This window comes from Odontomachus brunneus, unplaced genomic scaffold, assembly GCF_010583005.1.
Source record: "Odontomachus brunneus isolate Ranch 3 - 2012 unplaced genomic scaffold, Obru_v1 Obru_scaffold_024, whole genome shotgun sequence".
Classification (NCBI taxonomy): domain Eukaryota; kingdom Metazoa; phylum Arthropoda; class Insecta; order Hymenoptera; family Formicidae; genus Odontomachus; species Odontomachus brunneus.
In genome coordinates this window covers 1,422,773-1,437,238 of record NW_022639474.1, presented here as the reverse complement: position 1 = coordinate 1,437,238, position 14,466 = coordinate 1,422,773, and the positions used below count along the sequence as shown (strand labels likewise).

The following is a 14,466-nucleotide window of genomic DNA, read 5'->3' as shown; positions in this document are numbered from 1 at the left end:
TCTCTCTCTCTCTCTCTCTCTCTCTCTCTCTCTCTCTCTCTCTCTCTCTCAATAAAAAATATTTACGTAATAGTATTATAATATAATAAAATATAACCAACTAAAAATTCGACTTTTTGCAAACTCCCAGTGCATTTTTCCGCGAAGTAATATAGTTGCGCAGATCTGTCTATCGATTACTTCCGCGGGAAACAAGCGTGCGAATGAATATACGGTCGACGAAGTGATATAATAATGTAACACTTGGCAACTGCACGCGATTAAAGTGACGCGCTTGGCCAGTGGCGGCTTATTATCGTTTCTCCTTGGCGCGGCCCAGGTGTTGCGTAAACGCATGTTACCAGCGCGTACCACACCGCGAGTAAGTAAGCGAGCGAGCGAGCGATGAAAAAAGATAACGCGCGTCTCCTTTCCTTCAGAAGGACGGATATATCGCCGGCGGGGAGAGTGGTGCGCGCCTGCACTGTCTAGGCCATTCGGGTCGTGTACGCGCGGGAGTATCAGTGCCAAACACCGGTAGTTATGTATATTAGGGGCAGTAAAACTGATGCAAATTTATTTCGAAATTCCGAGCCGTTCTCGTAAAGTCGTTTTAAAACTACCCTCGTAAAACGATTTGAGACATTCTCCACCCCCGCGCCGCGCCGCGGACACGCCCGCGGTGAGACTTTACCGCGGCGTACTACCGTTCCTTAAGTAATTCCACATCCTGCCCTTAAGGTAACGACTTTGATCGCGAGAGCGTGCTTTCGCGCGTCTCGACTGCGCGCCGGAAAATGTGCTTTATCGCGCGCTTCGCCCGCGGTCCGTACGCGATGTTATTTCAGCTTAAGCGTAACCGGTCGGCGCTCTCATACGCCGGAGCTAACATGTGCGCAAACACAGGTGGATACGTTCGGGACAGACATGCGTGTTTCGCACGGTCGTTTTCCGAAGCGCTCTTGTTCCATCGACGATGAACGATTTCTCGCAACGGTGACAAAAACGTGCCGTTGAAAATTGACACTGAGCCGCAATAATCTCTCGTTCTCGTTAGTCGAGGCGTTCTCGGAAAAGAAGAACGCGCTGCTCGCTCTGAGAGGTGAGATAGGCCGGGCGAGCACGCCGGAGGGGAGCGAAAATTTAAGGGCAGCCGTATATTATCGCGACGAAGGGGTTGTCTGAGGTTAACTGCCAGAGCTTCGTAAGAGGGTGGATCGGGTGGTGTCGCGGGGACCGGGAGGGGTGAGGCTGCGCCATGAATATGCCGCCATTAGTCACACGCCGAACCACGCCGTGGAAAGAGAAGTAGGTGACACGAATTTCCCGGAATTGCGCGCGCCCTATTGGTATCCCAGGGGGTAGTAACGCGAACAATTCTCTGTGAATGCGCATTTATTCCGGACCTACCGCCGCTATCGCCACCGTCGTCGTCGTCGTCGTCGTCGTCGCCACGGCGTGGAATCGGCGGTGCGCCTAAAAGCTTGGTAAAACTTCGTCGAATCCTCGGCAAGAAACTCGTCGCGTCGTCCTTACCCCCTTCTCCACTCTTGTCGACTTCTCTCTCTCTCTCTTTCTCTCTCCCCCCCTCTCTCTTCCTCTCTCTCTGTGCCGCGTTTCCTACCCTTGCGCTGCGAATTCGTCGTTCCCTTACTCACGGCGTCAAGCTACCCTGTCGAAACATTCGGGCTCGTGGCGGCGCTCGTGTCACCGACAGACCTCATCGTTACATCTCAAAAGGCAGCAATGAAACGGTTAACTAAATTGCTACACGCTCCGGCTGTCATTCGCAGGGAACCGCTCCATTCCGCCCTTCTACCCGGCCGCGTTTGGATACGCGAGCGATCCGTCGCTTTTAGTTGCGAATCCGTCTCTGGATGCGAAACTTGACATGAAGAAGAGGGTGGTTTTCTTATGAGAACGTTGCGCTGTCGCATGCGCGAGTTTATTATATTGCTAGGAGTCTTGAACGCGTTTCGGGCTAACGACATTCCTTCTCTGTCGCGAGAGACCGCCTGTGAATTGGCGTGAGTAGAGTTCCTCGAGTCAAAGTTGGGACATCGTCCGCCATTTGTAAGGAAGAAGCGAGTAAGTAGGTGAAAGAGAGAGAGAAAAGCTGCAGTGTGCTTCATCGTTTCAGTCTTAGAATCTCTCTCTCCGAAAAATGGTAGACAAGATGCGGACCAATCAGGAATCATGCTTCGTTCCAATTCTGACTAGAGGAACTCCAGGCGCGAGTGTGAATATATAGGAACATTTCACAGGTCATTCGCGAGTGAGGTAACAAAAGGCGTAAAGTCTTGGTGAGTTATATTTGATGCCAGAAGAGAGAGTTGTCCGGTACCCGTGTCCGATGCACGGACGGTTCGCATCTCGTGCCGCGAATGATGTCGTCGACCACTCCTCTGATTAAACGGAAGTTGATCTCCGTCGGCTTCATGCTCTTGTTTATCGTCTTCTGGAGCCTGTTGGTATTGAACCACAATTCTTCTCGGCCGGCCCTATTTGTGATCACCTTAATGCCGCTCACGTACTGCAGAGTCTCCTCGTCTTGCGCTATTATCACGACGTTCTCCGGAGTAAATGGTTTCCCGATGTCCCAACAGGCAATGGCAGTTAATTGGACCAATTGGAAAAATATTACGCCTCTTCGGGAGGTCGCCTGTACGCCCGCTTGGCTCGCGCGCTTGTAATTTGATTGAAATATCACCGGCTCCCAGAACTCACTTCGCGCCAACGAAAAGGTGTCCGCGTATTTTTCATGGTAACTCGCAAGCGAGTTGAAATACAGATATCTGAAAGTGGTAAACATTGTGACAGATGCGAATAACTTCTGGCCGTGCTGGGGATTAGATTACCCGAAAGACCTGTTCGGTCGTATCGAATATTGCAAAAACTTTTCGAGCTCTGTCCCGCCCGAGCGAGACAAACAGCCTAATTAACGCGGAATGGAAAAATAAACACGGACCCCACATCCTGTTATACTGAATAATAGCGCGCAGAATTCCGTAAAATTCCACTCACGAAATTAGACTGCAAACTTCGTCAAGGAACGACGCGCACTAATTTACACACTCTCAAAAAATATATCCTTAGCGGAATCCTCTTATATGTAACTTCAAGAGGACCCTTCTAAAGTCACACAAAAAGAAAAATATATTTTGAAATATTTTAAATATTAAAAAAAACATATTGTAAAAATTTATTTAGAAAATTAAAAAATACTATTAAATATATTCTAAGCACACACGCACAATACTGTTACTCTTCAGAAGATATTAGGATATTCTTCAGAAGAAGAATACTCTTTCGGTAAAAATTCGCTTAGAATATGGGATAGTAGGAAATAATATCTTGCAATTAGAATTTTTATTTTTAGGTGTGAGAATATTTTTCTTTTAACTATAGAAGAATTATATCATTCCTTTTCATATTAGAAGAGGAACACTTCCGATAAAAATTCTCGTTTAGAATATGAGATTGCGAGAAATAATAATACCTTGCAACTACAGTTATTTTTTAGGTATTAAAAAATATTTTTTTCTATTTTCTAACTTTAGAAGAATTATTATATATTATTTTTTTTCATATATTAGAAGAGGAATATTCTTTCGGTCAAAATGTTCGCTTAGAATATGGGATTGCAAGAAATAGCGCTTTGCAATTAGAGTTCTTTTTTATGAAGTGTTGGAATATTTTCCTAGAAGAATCCTCTCTTGAGGTTATAATATAAGGAAATTTCGCTAAGCATGAGATTTTTGTGTGCGATCCCTTCGAGTTCAGACAAACGTGCGTTCCTCGATTTCATGCAGCGAATAAATTCAGAATGACATTAATTAGCACCAATACCTGTGATTAAAATAGCCCATCGGCGACAGCGACATGCCGAGTGTACCGTCGGTCAGATCGAAATACTCGCCGGCGATCGTAATATTCATAGCATCCTCGTCCGGGCCGAAAGCGTTGCCACGCGTGTTGTTTACTCGCCAGGAATGGTCGCGATATAAGTCATAAATCACCAGTCCATGTTGATCCACGTCCGCCACGTAGAGATAAGTATCGAGACACGTTTTTCCGACATCGACGATTGGCGTAACTAATGAAGCCTTCCCGTACAGCACTTGATCATCCGGCACCACGTATTTATGGATCAGCTGATCCGTGGCGAGATCGAAGATCAATATTTTCGAAGGGCAAATTGCTTCCATCGTCACCCTACCGTTGTCGACCACCCACAAACGATTGCACTCGTCGATCTAAATATTATTACGCATAACTGATCAATTCTGTGTATGTCCAAAAAAGAAGAAACGCTTATGATTAGACACCTAATCGACAGCGGAAAAATGTTGTATTAACGACGACGTCGGCAGGAGCGTCTGACATTTTTCCGCTGCGATCGGATGTATGTGACTGGTACACTAAAAAAATATAATCTTATCCTTAGCAGAATCTTCTTGTGTAGATGGCTTCAAAAAAATTCTTCTAAAGCTAAAGGGAAAATATCTTAACATTTAAAAAAAGGACTCTAATTGCCAGATATTATTTTCTATAATCCCATTTTTCCCTAAGAGGAAAAAATATCTAAATAGATGAAAAATATTCGGTGGGTATTAATAACATAATCATTGAAATTTTTTTATTTAAACGGAATGAGCAATTACTTTTATGAAAAGATAAGATTAAAATATATTTTCAAAATATATTTTCTTATCTGAGAAATATTTTATATTAGTATAAATAGATATGTCATTATAGCACCTATCGAATAAATATCTTTTATCTCTTAGATATTCTTCTTTTCAGTGTAATAGAGTGAATTATATTGATTAGAAATCTACTAGATTTATTTAAATTTTGTTCTCTTTTGTGTTAACCTTTAAACTGCCGGGAAAGCCACTTTTGTGGCTTTGCACAAATCTCAAAATTGTGTGCCATGTGTATGTTATTTATATAGAAAAATTTTTGAGAAAAAAAAAACCACTTTTTCAATGAAAAATACCGGCAGCCTAAAGGTTAAGAGGAATATATTTACTTGAAGTAGAATGGCCTCTTACTTACTAGAAGACATTCCTATTAAGAACAAGACTTGTATTGTAGATAAAAGACGAATTGCTCAACTTTGAGTATTGTGCTCAGAATAGGGGCAAACAACCGGCATTCGTTACAGCACTCACCAGTTCTTGAAACTCTTGCTCGGATCCTATTCAGTATCAGGGTGTGTATAGAGAGATCTGTTAACTATTTACTAATTACTCATCAATTATTATGTATCGTTTAGTTATTCGTTTTCTTTCAAATCCCGCTATACATCTTAGTACCCAACAACATCCGCGCAAGAATGCCGAAAACTGGTGGATTGCCGACTAGTGGACCTTTCCCCCTATCTTCCATTTAGTTTTAGAAGAAGCTCTTGAGGCCATGTATAAGAGAATTCCGCTAAGGACAAGATGACATTTCTTTGGCTGTATCAGCTGTGAAATTACCGCCACTCTGTAAACGGATACGATGCTGTCGCAATTGAACGGTGTGTGCCAAGACCAATTGGGATAGGGTACGAGTAAATGACCACCGGCATCTTGTTCCTTAGTCACCAAAGACAAACTGATTGGTACACCCTCCAACCACGGTGGACTCGTCACAAATACGCGGCCCTGCCTGTCGATATCCACATCTTGCGTGAAGGAATTGCCAAACGTATAGTTTTTCCCCGTCAATTGTATATTCGGCCAAACCCAATTCAGATATTTCCACTGGTAAACCACTTCGAGGTGCTGTGGCTGGGACGAGTGTACGAGGCAAAAGAGCAGGACAAGCGCCCGAATCAATTCCATGATGCGTGCACCACTACCGAAGGGCCATCGACGAGCTACGCCGCGACACTGATCGACTGACCGTTAATTCGTCTCGACGCGTTTTTCGCTGTGCCGAGCCTGCCGAAGCCGTCAGGGTCTCGACCGTGTCCGCGGTCGGGGAACCACTGCATTACAGAGCGGAACCCGGTTATTCCCAACAGGTCGGTTCTTTCGACAGTATCTGACAGACCCCACCCCTGCCTACGTCACGAGCCCCCATACCAGCCGCGATTTCGCTATTTATGGTGACGGAGAGTGCGGTTCACCTTGAGCTGGATACACGCCAGGCGATCCACCATGTAACACCAATCGTTAAATAATCAGGAAGTAAGCAAAGGAACAGCACTAGCTTCTTTCTTAAGCGTGACCGTGCGCGTAACACAGGACATCCTTCAGAAAGCGGAACGAGGTCTCCTTGCGCGGACAGAACTCGTAAAAATAATAACACACGCGATATCTTCGGTATGAAAATTTTTGCTGTCCTAAATTCCTCGATTTATCATATCGATTTTGAGATTTAAAGTTCTGCATGACTCGTTTAAACTGTCATTCGTATGAATATAATTAATTCAATAGAAAAATAGTTTGAAACTATTCGAATCAGTGAAAAAGTTTGGTTTTCAACAGATTGAGTCACATATGTACATTCAACAAAATGTAATTTCATTTTTAGCGGAATCGTCGAGGATTTTACTCTTATATATAGACAAAATTCTTCTGAAACCAAAAGGAAAATATTGTAAGATTGCATTGTAAAACGATCTTTTTGAGGAAATTTTTACTGAAATTAGTGTACGTAACGTAAACTTTCTATAGACTTTCAGTCCAATTCTCCTAAAAAAAGACGTTTTAGAATGCAACTTAAGTACGATATTCTTAAAGTTAGATGAATTTCATCTTTTATCTACTATCTCTCTCTTTAAGTCTTATACTTAATAAAAATTTCTTTTATTAAGAGGACATTCCGCCTCAAGTAAAGATATCATTCTTCAGATGCAAAAGAGAAAGGAAAAAAGTTGGAATAATACCCAGTAAATTCCCGATTAATAGTCTACTTCATTAAAAGAGGAATATTTTTTCGCTTAGAATATGGAATTACAGGAAATAGCACTTTGTAACTAGAGTTTTTATTTTGGTGTAATGCAAGCAATACTAATAATTTCCACGAATTATGTCATGCACAACGACGACGCTCACTTGGCTAACAAATAATTTGTTTCTGTTGAAGACAACAAGGCCAAATTTGAAATAAAACGAACCAAACTGTTGCGTAGCAATTCCAAGAAATGTTTACAATAATACAGCCGGTGTTTTGAAACCGGTGTTTATCGGGAGATATGGAAATATTTGCGGAGAATACGCTGCGGCGATAAGAACCGTGGAAACTTAAGCATTACCTCTAATGAGGGATGTTAATAGCCGAGCGCTAATGAGGGATGTTAAGACGCACAATATTTTATGAGCGCGTAAAATTTCGCTGTACACGTTGTGTATCCACTTAAACGATTCGCGCAGCGTTTGTTGCGGTGATATCAAGTCGTGCGCATCAATATGAAATACGGAATGTGGTTGCGCGCACACATTAGCCACCGCGTGATCGGAAACTAGAGCAAGTGTTCGTAAACAATGCACGTCTCTACCTGATATAGAACCAGGAAGCTTTGTTGCATTTCTCTTGGAACGCGTTGCGAAAGCTATTACGAGGCGCGCGCCTACATGTAACGAAATTTTCTGTAAATTTCATAACCGAAATTTATACGTGTCTCGAGACGCCGAGGCTCTCGCGCGCAACATTATCCGTCTCACGGCTGCGCGCGATTGACACACGCGTAGATACAGTTTTGCGCACTTGGTTAAGGCGATACGTTTTGTGGCGAACTAATTATTCGGTTAATTTACCGCATCCTTGCCCGCTTGAATATTTATGCGCGATACGCACGGTATATTAGTCATCGTCGTTATTATCGATCGATCAATGTAACGCTCGCTCCGCGCAAGTTTCCTTGCATATTCATGACGGATCCTGGAAAACCTGGTGTTAACTGCAATTCCGTGTACGTACCGTGTACACATGCGTAAACACGTATTATATATGTGCGTACGCGAGACCGCTAAGTTCGCGACAGTTAATGCCAATTAAAGCGCGATAAACTGTTTATGGAGGCGCGAGAATACGGACGGCAGACGGTGTCACGGCATGAGGCGATACAGCGCGACGACATTATATCACAAAACGGCCGCGCGTTTAGGATATAATAAGGAGTTGCGCGCGCGCGAGTCTGGCGAAACTATTTTCCAACAGCTGTTATAGCGCGATCACGCAATACGGCTATAAGCGGTATGCTTTTCATCGCGAACGAACGAATGAGCGCGCGCTCGCTCGCACGGCGCCCAAACTTTTTTCCGTCGACTTCGGGTTTGAATTGCATTACGCGTTGCGCCGTATCCGGGAAGGGAAACTACACTCGCCCAGTAGAAGTGAAAACCATAAATCACCTGGCTAGTCACGATTAAGCCAAACGGGAAGACAAATGGGTGGCTAATTTCAATTTTAATGCGAAGCCCAGAAGGTATCTGCTCGCCCGTGAGTTATAGCCTCACTCTTCGGGCGCGAACCGCTTTAGGGCTTATTAATAAGGAATAGTTTATCGTTTTGATTAATCACAGGCCCGCGCGCCCGACAATGATACCGTCGAATTTCTATGTGCCGCGCCGCGCCGTGTTTGCCGGATTTCCGATTAGTAGACGTGCGCCCGTCGACGAGGCGCGCGCGCACGCCCACGAGATCGCAGTCGCGAAATTGCTCGGAGCATGAAACCGGAGGGAAAAGAAGAAGAAGTATCTTTTATTAAGCGCTACGGGATGAGAGAGAAAGAGAGTCCCCTTAAACGCAACACAGAGACACATGCAATTAACTGATGAAAAATAGTCACAGTTGATGCAGCTGTAGGATTTGCGTACAATAATAGTAGAAAGTAACAATGAAAGAGATATTGATAGTGACGCAGATGACAAAAGTGACAGTATAATTGAATGACTACAGTAGAAGATAAAAGATAAAAAATAAGGTGCGACACGAATAATGTAGATATGAAATACAGATCATGTTATTGATGACAGTAACTTCTCTCTTATTAATGCTATAAGAGCAAAGAGTTGAAATGTATATAATTTTGATAACAATGGCAGCAATGGACAAAGAAGACTTGCAATTATACAGAAATGTACGATACGAGAGCGACATAGCGTGTCAGACAGAAACAACCGACGGATTAAATAAAAATATTAGTGAGGCATCATGTAAGTAGTGTTATTATCTACATGATGCAGCAATGTTGTGATTTAGCAATTCCTTTTACCACGTTCCAAGAGAGAGAGAGAGTAAGACGGGGGAGGGGCGAGAGGGGGTGAGGAGAAAGCGCAGGCGAAGTGGTAACAACGGGCGCAAGGCAGGCACATTGCCCGCCGTTGCAGTCGAGCGAATCTACTTGTGTGGCTCGCGCCAATTAGATCGTCCATGGTAACACCCCACGGAGCGAGAAGCGCGAGCTCATAAACGACGTAATGACTGTTTTTCAACGTTAGTAATCATAACGTTCTACTTTGCAACGCCGCGCGAGGAATGGGAGCGCGCGGCCGCCATTAAAGGCGGCGCATTAAACGTGGAATTTCAGGAAAAGTGTATCGCGCGAGAAGCTTGTTAATGAATTCCAAGCAGAATGAATATTTAGAACGAAAGCGCGGCGCGGCGAGATGGCAAAGACGCGGAGCCGGTAAGAGAGGCCGATTTGTAAGCGGGGAATAGATTAGCGAAGATCTCTCTCTTTCTCTTTCTCAGACACAGATGAGACAAAGACACGGACTCGTTTGTTACGTTTCAATTGTGGGGAGAGGGACGGGCTCGTGGCGGGGGCGGAGAGAGAGAGGGGTGGGGCAGAGGGGAGTAAGAACAACGTATAACGAGTTACGACTATGATACCGTTCGTTATTCTTGACGGCTCGAACTTCCGAACTGCCATTCCGCCGGAAGCTCGCGTCGCGCGATTTTATATCGACGAGGGAGAGGAGAAAGTCCCGCAAGATGCGTCCCTCTCTCTCTGGCTGAAACAGTTCTTCTTCTTCTTAAACTGAGTTTGGTAAACCCTCGTACAAGTCGAAGTTCTGACCGTGCGGGTGGCGTCGAAGGGGCGTAAGGGCGGAGGCGCCGTAAAAGTTGGACGAAGTCAATTTTGCAGTTGAAGTTGGTAATGCGATTTGTGCCGGAATAAATAGTTTGAGAGGAGAGCACACACATATACACACACAGAAAGAGAGGCAGAGGGGAGAGGGAGAAAGAGAGCGCACACGGGGCTCTCCTCTTTATCTCTCGCCCTTTCCTCGCTTCCACGCCTGTCGTCGTCGTCGTCGTCGTCGTCGTGGCTGCCGTCGTTGTCTCACCGGCGGCTGGCCAATCCACTCGAGTTTGGTGTCACGAGCACTTCTATTGGACCTACCGGACGTGACGTCCTTGCCGCGAAGAGTTCTACTTAAATCAAAACAGCGAGCGACGACTTAGCGGAATGAAAAGCACCGGAGGTCGCGAAAACTGCCGATTGAACGGCAGCCATAAACGCGCTCACCCGGTTGCGGAGCCGCAACTAAGTTCGACGAAAGAGAGTACACGTATAAACAGCCCGGCTCATTACTCCGACGTGGCAACGAGATTAACGTCAATTACAGTTCCCGGGGGTAAGAAAACGAGCTTACGTTCCGGCCCGCAAATATCTCGTGGGGGAGGATAAGGGCGTAGATGGGGGAAGGGAGGAGCGAACTTTTCGCGGTCGAGATTAAATTGCAACGTTTTGTTTGTCCATCCTCGACGGCAATTACGTGCCTTTGCTCTACAACGCCGTTTCCTTCGAAATCCTTGAACTGCGCGCGCGCACGGAAATTAATGACACTCTTCTCGAGTCGTTACGTTACACGCGAGCGGCAAATTGCCGCGCGCGAGCCTGGAACGTAATCCGCGAAAACGCAATAATAAGCCGGCTACCTCGGTGAAAAACGGCGCGCGCTCCCCCCTCTCCCTCTCTCTCTCTCTCTCTCTCTCTCTCTCTCTGTGTGTGTGTGTGTCTCCACTTCCCCCGCTATCGGCTGACCGCCCTTGCCCGCCGCTCTCCGTAATCCTGGAGATGAAAACTTACGCTAATTAAATCGTTAATAGCGGCGAGCGCATGTACGTAACGGCCGCGGCGGTTACTTAATCCCGAGAAAATGAAACGTTCGCAGTGTCCACACGCGTATACACACAGCCGCCGCCGCCGCCACTGTCCCCTCGACTCCTCGCTTTCTCGCTTTCTCCGCACACGTGGTGCACGCACGGACGCGCCGAGAAGTATAACCACCTACGTACGCACGCATTCGCTCCGCGCAAATGGCACATTCCACCACCTCCTCTCCCCTCCTCCCTTGCTCATTCCATCCCGCGCGGCTTCGGTGGAGACCGTGGTATTTAATCTCTCTCGTTCCCGCATCTGCCTCAACGCGAAGTCTCATTATATTCCGCGCGCACATCCGTTTTGTCGTACGATTCCCGACGCTAATTCCAGCGGCGCGCTCCTCGCGTCCTTAATGCGATCGTCGATAGCGATAAAAATGCGAGAAGTCGTCGAGAGCTCTGTCTCTCTCTTTCTCTCTCTCGCGCAAAGACAGAGAGAGAGAGAAAGAGAGAGAGAAAGAAAGAGAGAGAGAGAGAGAAAGAGAGACTGGGGGTTGCAATTTAGTGGATCTCGTACGCCGATCCGCGCGGCAGCAACCCCTCCTCCCCGTCGCCGTTCGTCTGACGCGCTCTCGCGGGGCGTGTCGGCAAAATAGCGTCGAGAGCCGCTATTTGAATAACGCGATTCACCGGAATCGAGTTCCGCAAGGCGCATTAGAACGGCAGCTGCTGGGCAAGCCGAGCGACCGCGTCAGTTTCGTCGACGTTGTTGCTGCTGCCGCTCACTCGTTCGCCGACGCGATCCGTTGCCTGCTGGCGCGACACGACGGCGTACACATGGGGGGGGGAGGGGGAATAGGGAGAGAAAAGGTTAGGGGGAGCGTTTCTGCCAAAAAATAACGTCCGCCTGGTTTCCGCGGAGAAAGTTTTTAACCCGCTCGCTCGCAGCGGCCGGTACTCTCGCCCCCGAAGACCGTCCCCGTTCTATCTTGCGCGCATCGTCGCCGGCGAGCGACGCTTCGTTCGAGAGGGGCGGGGGTTGCGCACGCGAGGTTGCGGGGGCGGCGGGGACTTCGAGCGCCGACAATGGCGCGTTTTCTGCACATTCGCCGAGTTCTGCTGTCCACAGCGCGGCACACATAAGGGTATTTGCAGTCTCTATTGAAAATCGTTACTCGTCCGAGAGGGGGCCGCCGCGACTCGGCGAGGAGGCTCGCAGTTTCGCCCCGGCGAGTTAAATGCAGTAACTTGGGGCGCGCGCGCGCGCCCGGAATAAAATATAGGTGTCGATGCGCCAGCACGATAAGGGAAGTTTTCCCCGGCACGTAGGGCACCGCGCGATATGAATGCAGCGCCGGAGTAAAGGCCGAGTAATTGCGAGTCGCGGCACGGACCCGAGAGCGTTTATACGCCGAAGATTACAATTAACTGTCCCCGATAGCCGGGGAGACGTTAGCGCGCGTGCGAGCAGTGGTTCACGTTTCGACGACCGTCTAATCGTGCGCGGGCCCCGTCGACGGATATTCCGTCCTCGTCCTCGCGAATCCGAGTGGCCGAATAATTTATTTCACCGGCTACTTATCGGACCGTGAACTCTCACAGATAAAGGGCCGTTTTTGCAGGACCGATTACCCTCTGATCGGCATTATACGCTCGCCGAGTCCCCCAAACCGATTTCTCCATCCTCCCGGCCGCTTCCAAACCGCCGCGTTTCCGTTCGATCGTGGCTTAAGTAAACTCATGAGAATAAATAGAGCCGAAGTTGTTAGGACAATCGGGGAAAGGGATTAGGGCCGTTTAGCTTGGCCCATTCCCGCTTGCTCTGCTCCACGATGGACGCTCCTAATACGGCACTTTAATTATCGGGAGTGCTAGGCGCACAGAGCATGGGCCGCAATTCACTCTTTTTTTTCTCTCCCAGAGAAACGGCGAATCTCCTACGGCGGACTCCTACCCGCAATTTTTCTTCCGACCGCCAGACGCTTAGCTCATGTTAGTCAAGTAGGATTACCCGTAGCGTCACCTGAATCTTGTAGTGTTTTGTTGCGTGCGAAGAACTGCATCTTATCGTCCGAGCTCGCTCCAACCTACGCTCCAGACCTAACGGCACTCCCTCCCCTCCGCCTCCCCTCCCCGGCCCACTTCAGCGCCAGGATAGCCCGGGAGAAGACCGACGTCTCGCTAACAAGAACCTGAAAAGATCTTCCGAGTAAGATCGAGGGTGATTTATCACCGTAACCCCGTGGTCCTGCGTATTTTCCCCCGTAGCTTTCCTCTATCGGGCGCGCGTCTGTTCTTTCCCCGCGCGTCGTATTCTCATACGTCTGGCGCGCGTATTGTACACAAGCATCGACCGCGTCGCTGGCTGCGATATTCGCACGAATTGAATCCACGCCGAGGGAAAATATATCGCCGTAGGGTCGCGGGTTCGCGTTGCCGGCCACACGAGCGCGCCTTCTCCTCGCGATCGGTCCGAGTGGCCTGATAAATGGTGCATTTGGATTCGCGCGGTCTCAAGTGCGGGGGACCGCCGCTACCTTGTTTCGTCTTACGGACCGTGGACCGTGACCGAATCCATCGAGCTGGATCGCATTACTGCTCAATATACCTGCATCACGCGTCGGATGCAGATGCGCTTTGATCCGCATGGGCAACCAAGTCGCTCCAATTTCGCATACTCGATCAATCACGGAATGTTGTCGCTCGGAAATGTGTCGCCTCCGTTAAACCGCGTTTCCGCGAGTTGCCAGGCCGGGGCTAGATGCCCCTTGTGTGTCTCAGAATTTCGAAATTACGACTTCTTAGGCTAATAGTACATGTGTCGTACGACGAGCGTCGTCTGAAGCATCAATTGGCCGTTGGATGAAATATTTCTAAGGTTCCTGACATTTCGAACCATTTCAAACCGCGACTTTGTTTCTTTCAAGATAAACACCAAAAGAAAGCACATGGGCAACATATGCCTGGGACCATCTAAACTTGGTTTCTTCTACACATACATGTGCATGCTACTGCTACTTTACTACTGCTAAATCAATTTTTTCCTGTGTTTTAATTATAATATTATTCTGACTTTAATGAAAAACTCTGGTTAAAGTGTTCTAAAAGGACCATATCGCTTTTTCGTGTCCACTGTTCCTCTCGAGACAAATATTAGGACCTTAACTTAGTTTCCGCCCAAAAAATACTGAGAAAAAGCATTTATTGTAAAAAATTTATTTAAATTATTTCAATGAAAGTATTTTCCACCACTTTCTACAACTTTTTGCCATCTTTCTGGCAACTGGGCGATACCATCTCGATAAAACGATGTTTGTTTCGAAGCAATCCATTCGTCCACCCATTCTCGCACTTCTTCAACATTTCGGAAGCGTGTACCACTCAAGCCGTGCTGCATCGATCTGAACAAGTGGTAATCAGAAGGCGCTATGTCTG

General features: G+C 47.2%; 2 protein-coding genes across 2 annotated transcripts in view; both read right to left on the bottom strand.

Moving 5' to 3' along the window:
- Window positions 1-14,466, bottom strand: part of LOC116842356 (CUGBP Elav-like family member 3) — a 332,691-nt gene that overhangs the window by 10,011 nt on the left and 308,214 nt on the right. The gene's annotated exons all lie outside the window — the stretch shown is intronic.
- On the bottom strand, window positions 2,273-5,982 carry LOC116842355 (major royal jelly protein 1-like). The gene is made up of 3 exons (XM_032811458.1): window positions 5,466-5,982; window positions 3,829-4,235; window positions 2,273-2,774 (listed from the first exon to the last, which is right to left on the bottom strand). Exons 1-3 carry the CDS (start codon window positions 5,811-5,813, stop codon window positions 2,288-2,290), a joined length of 1,242 nt encoding a protein of 413 aa, XP_032667349.1. The 5' UTR covers window positions 5,814-5,982; the 3' UTR covers window positions 2,273-2,287.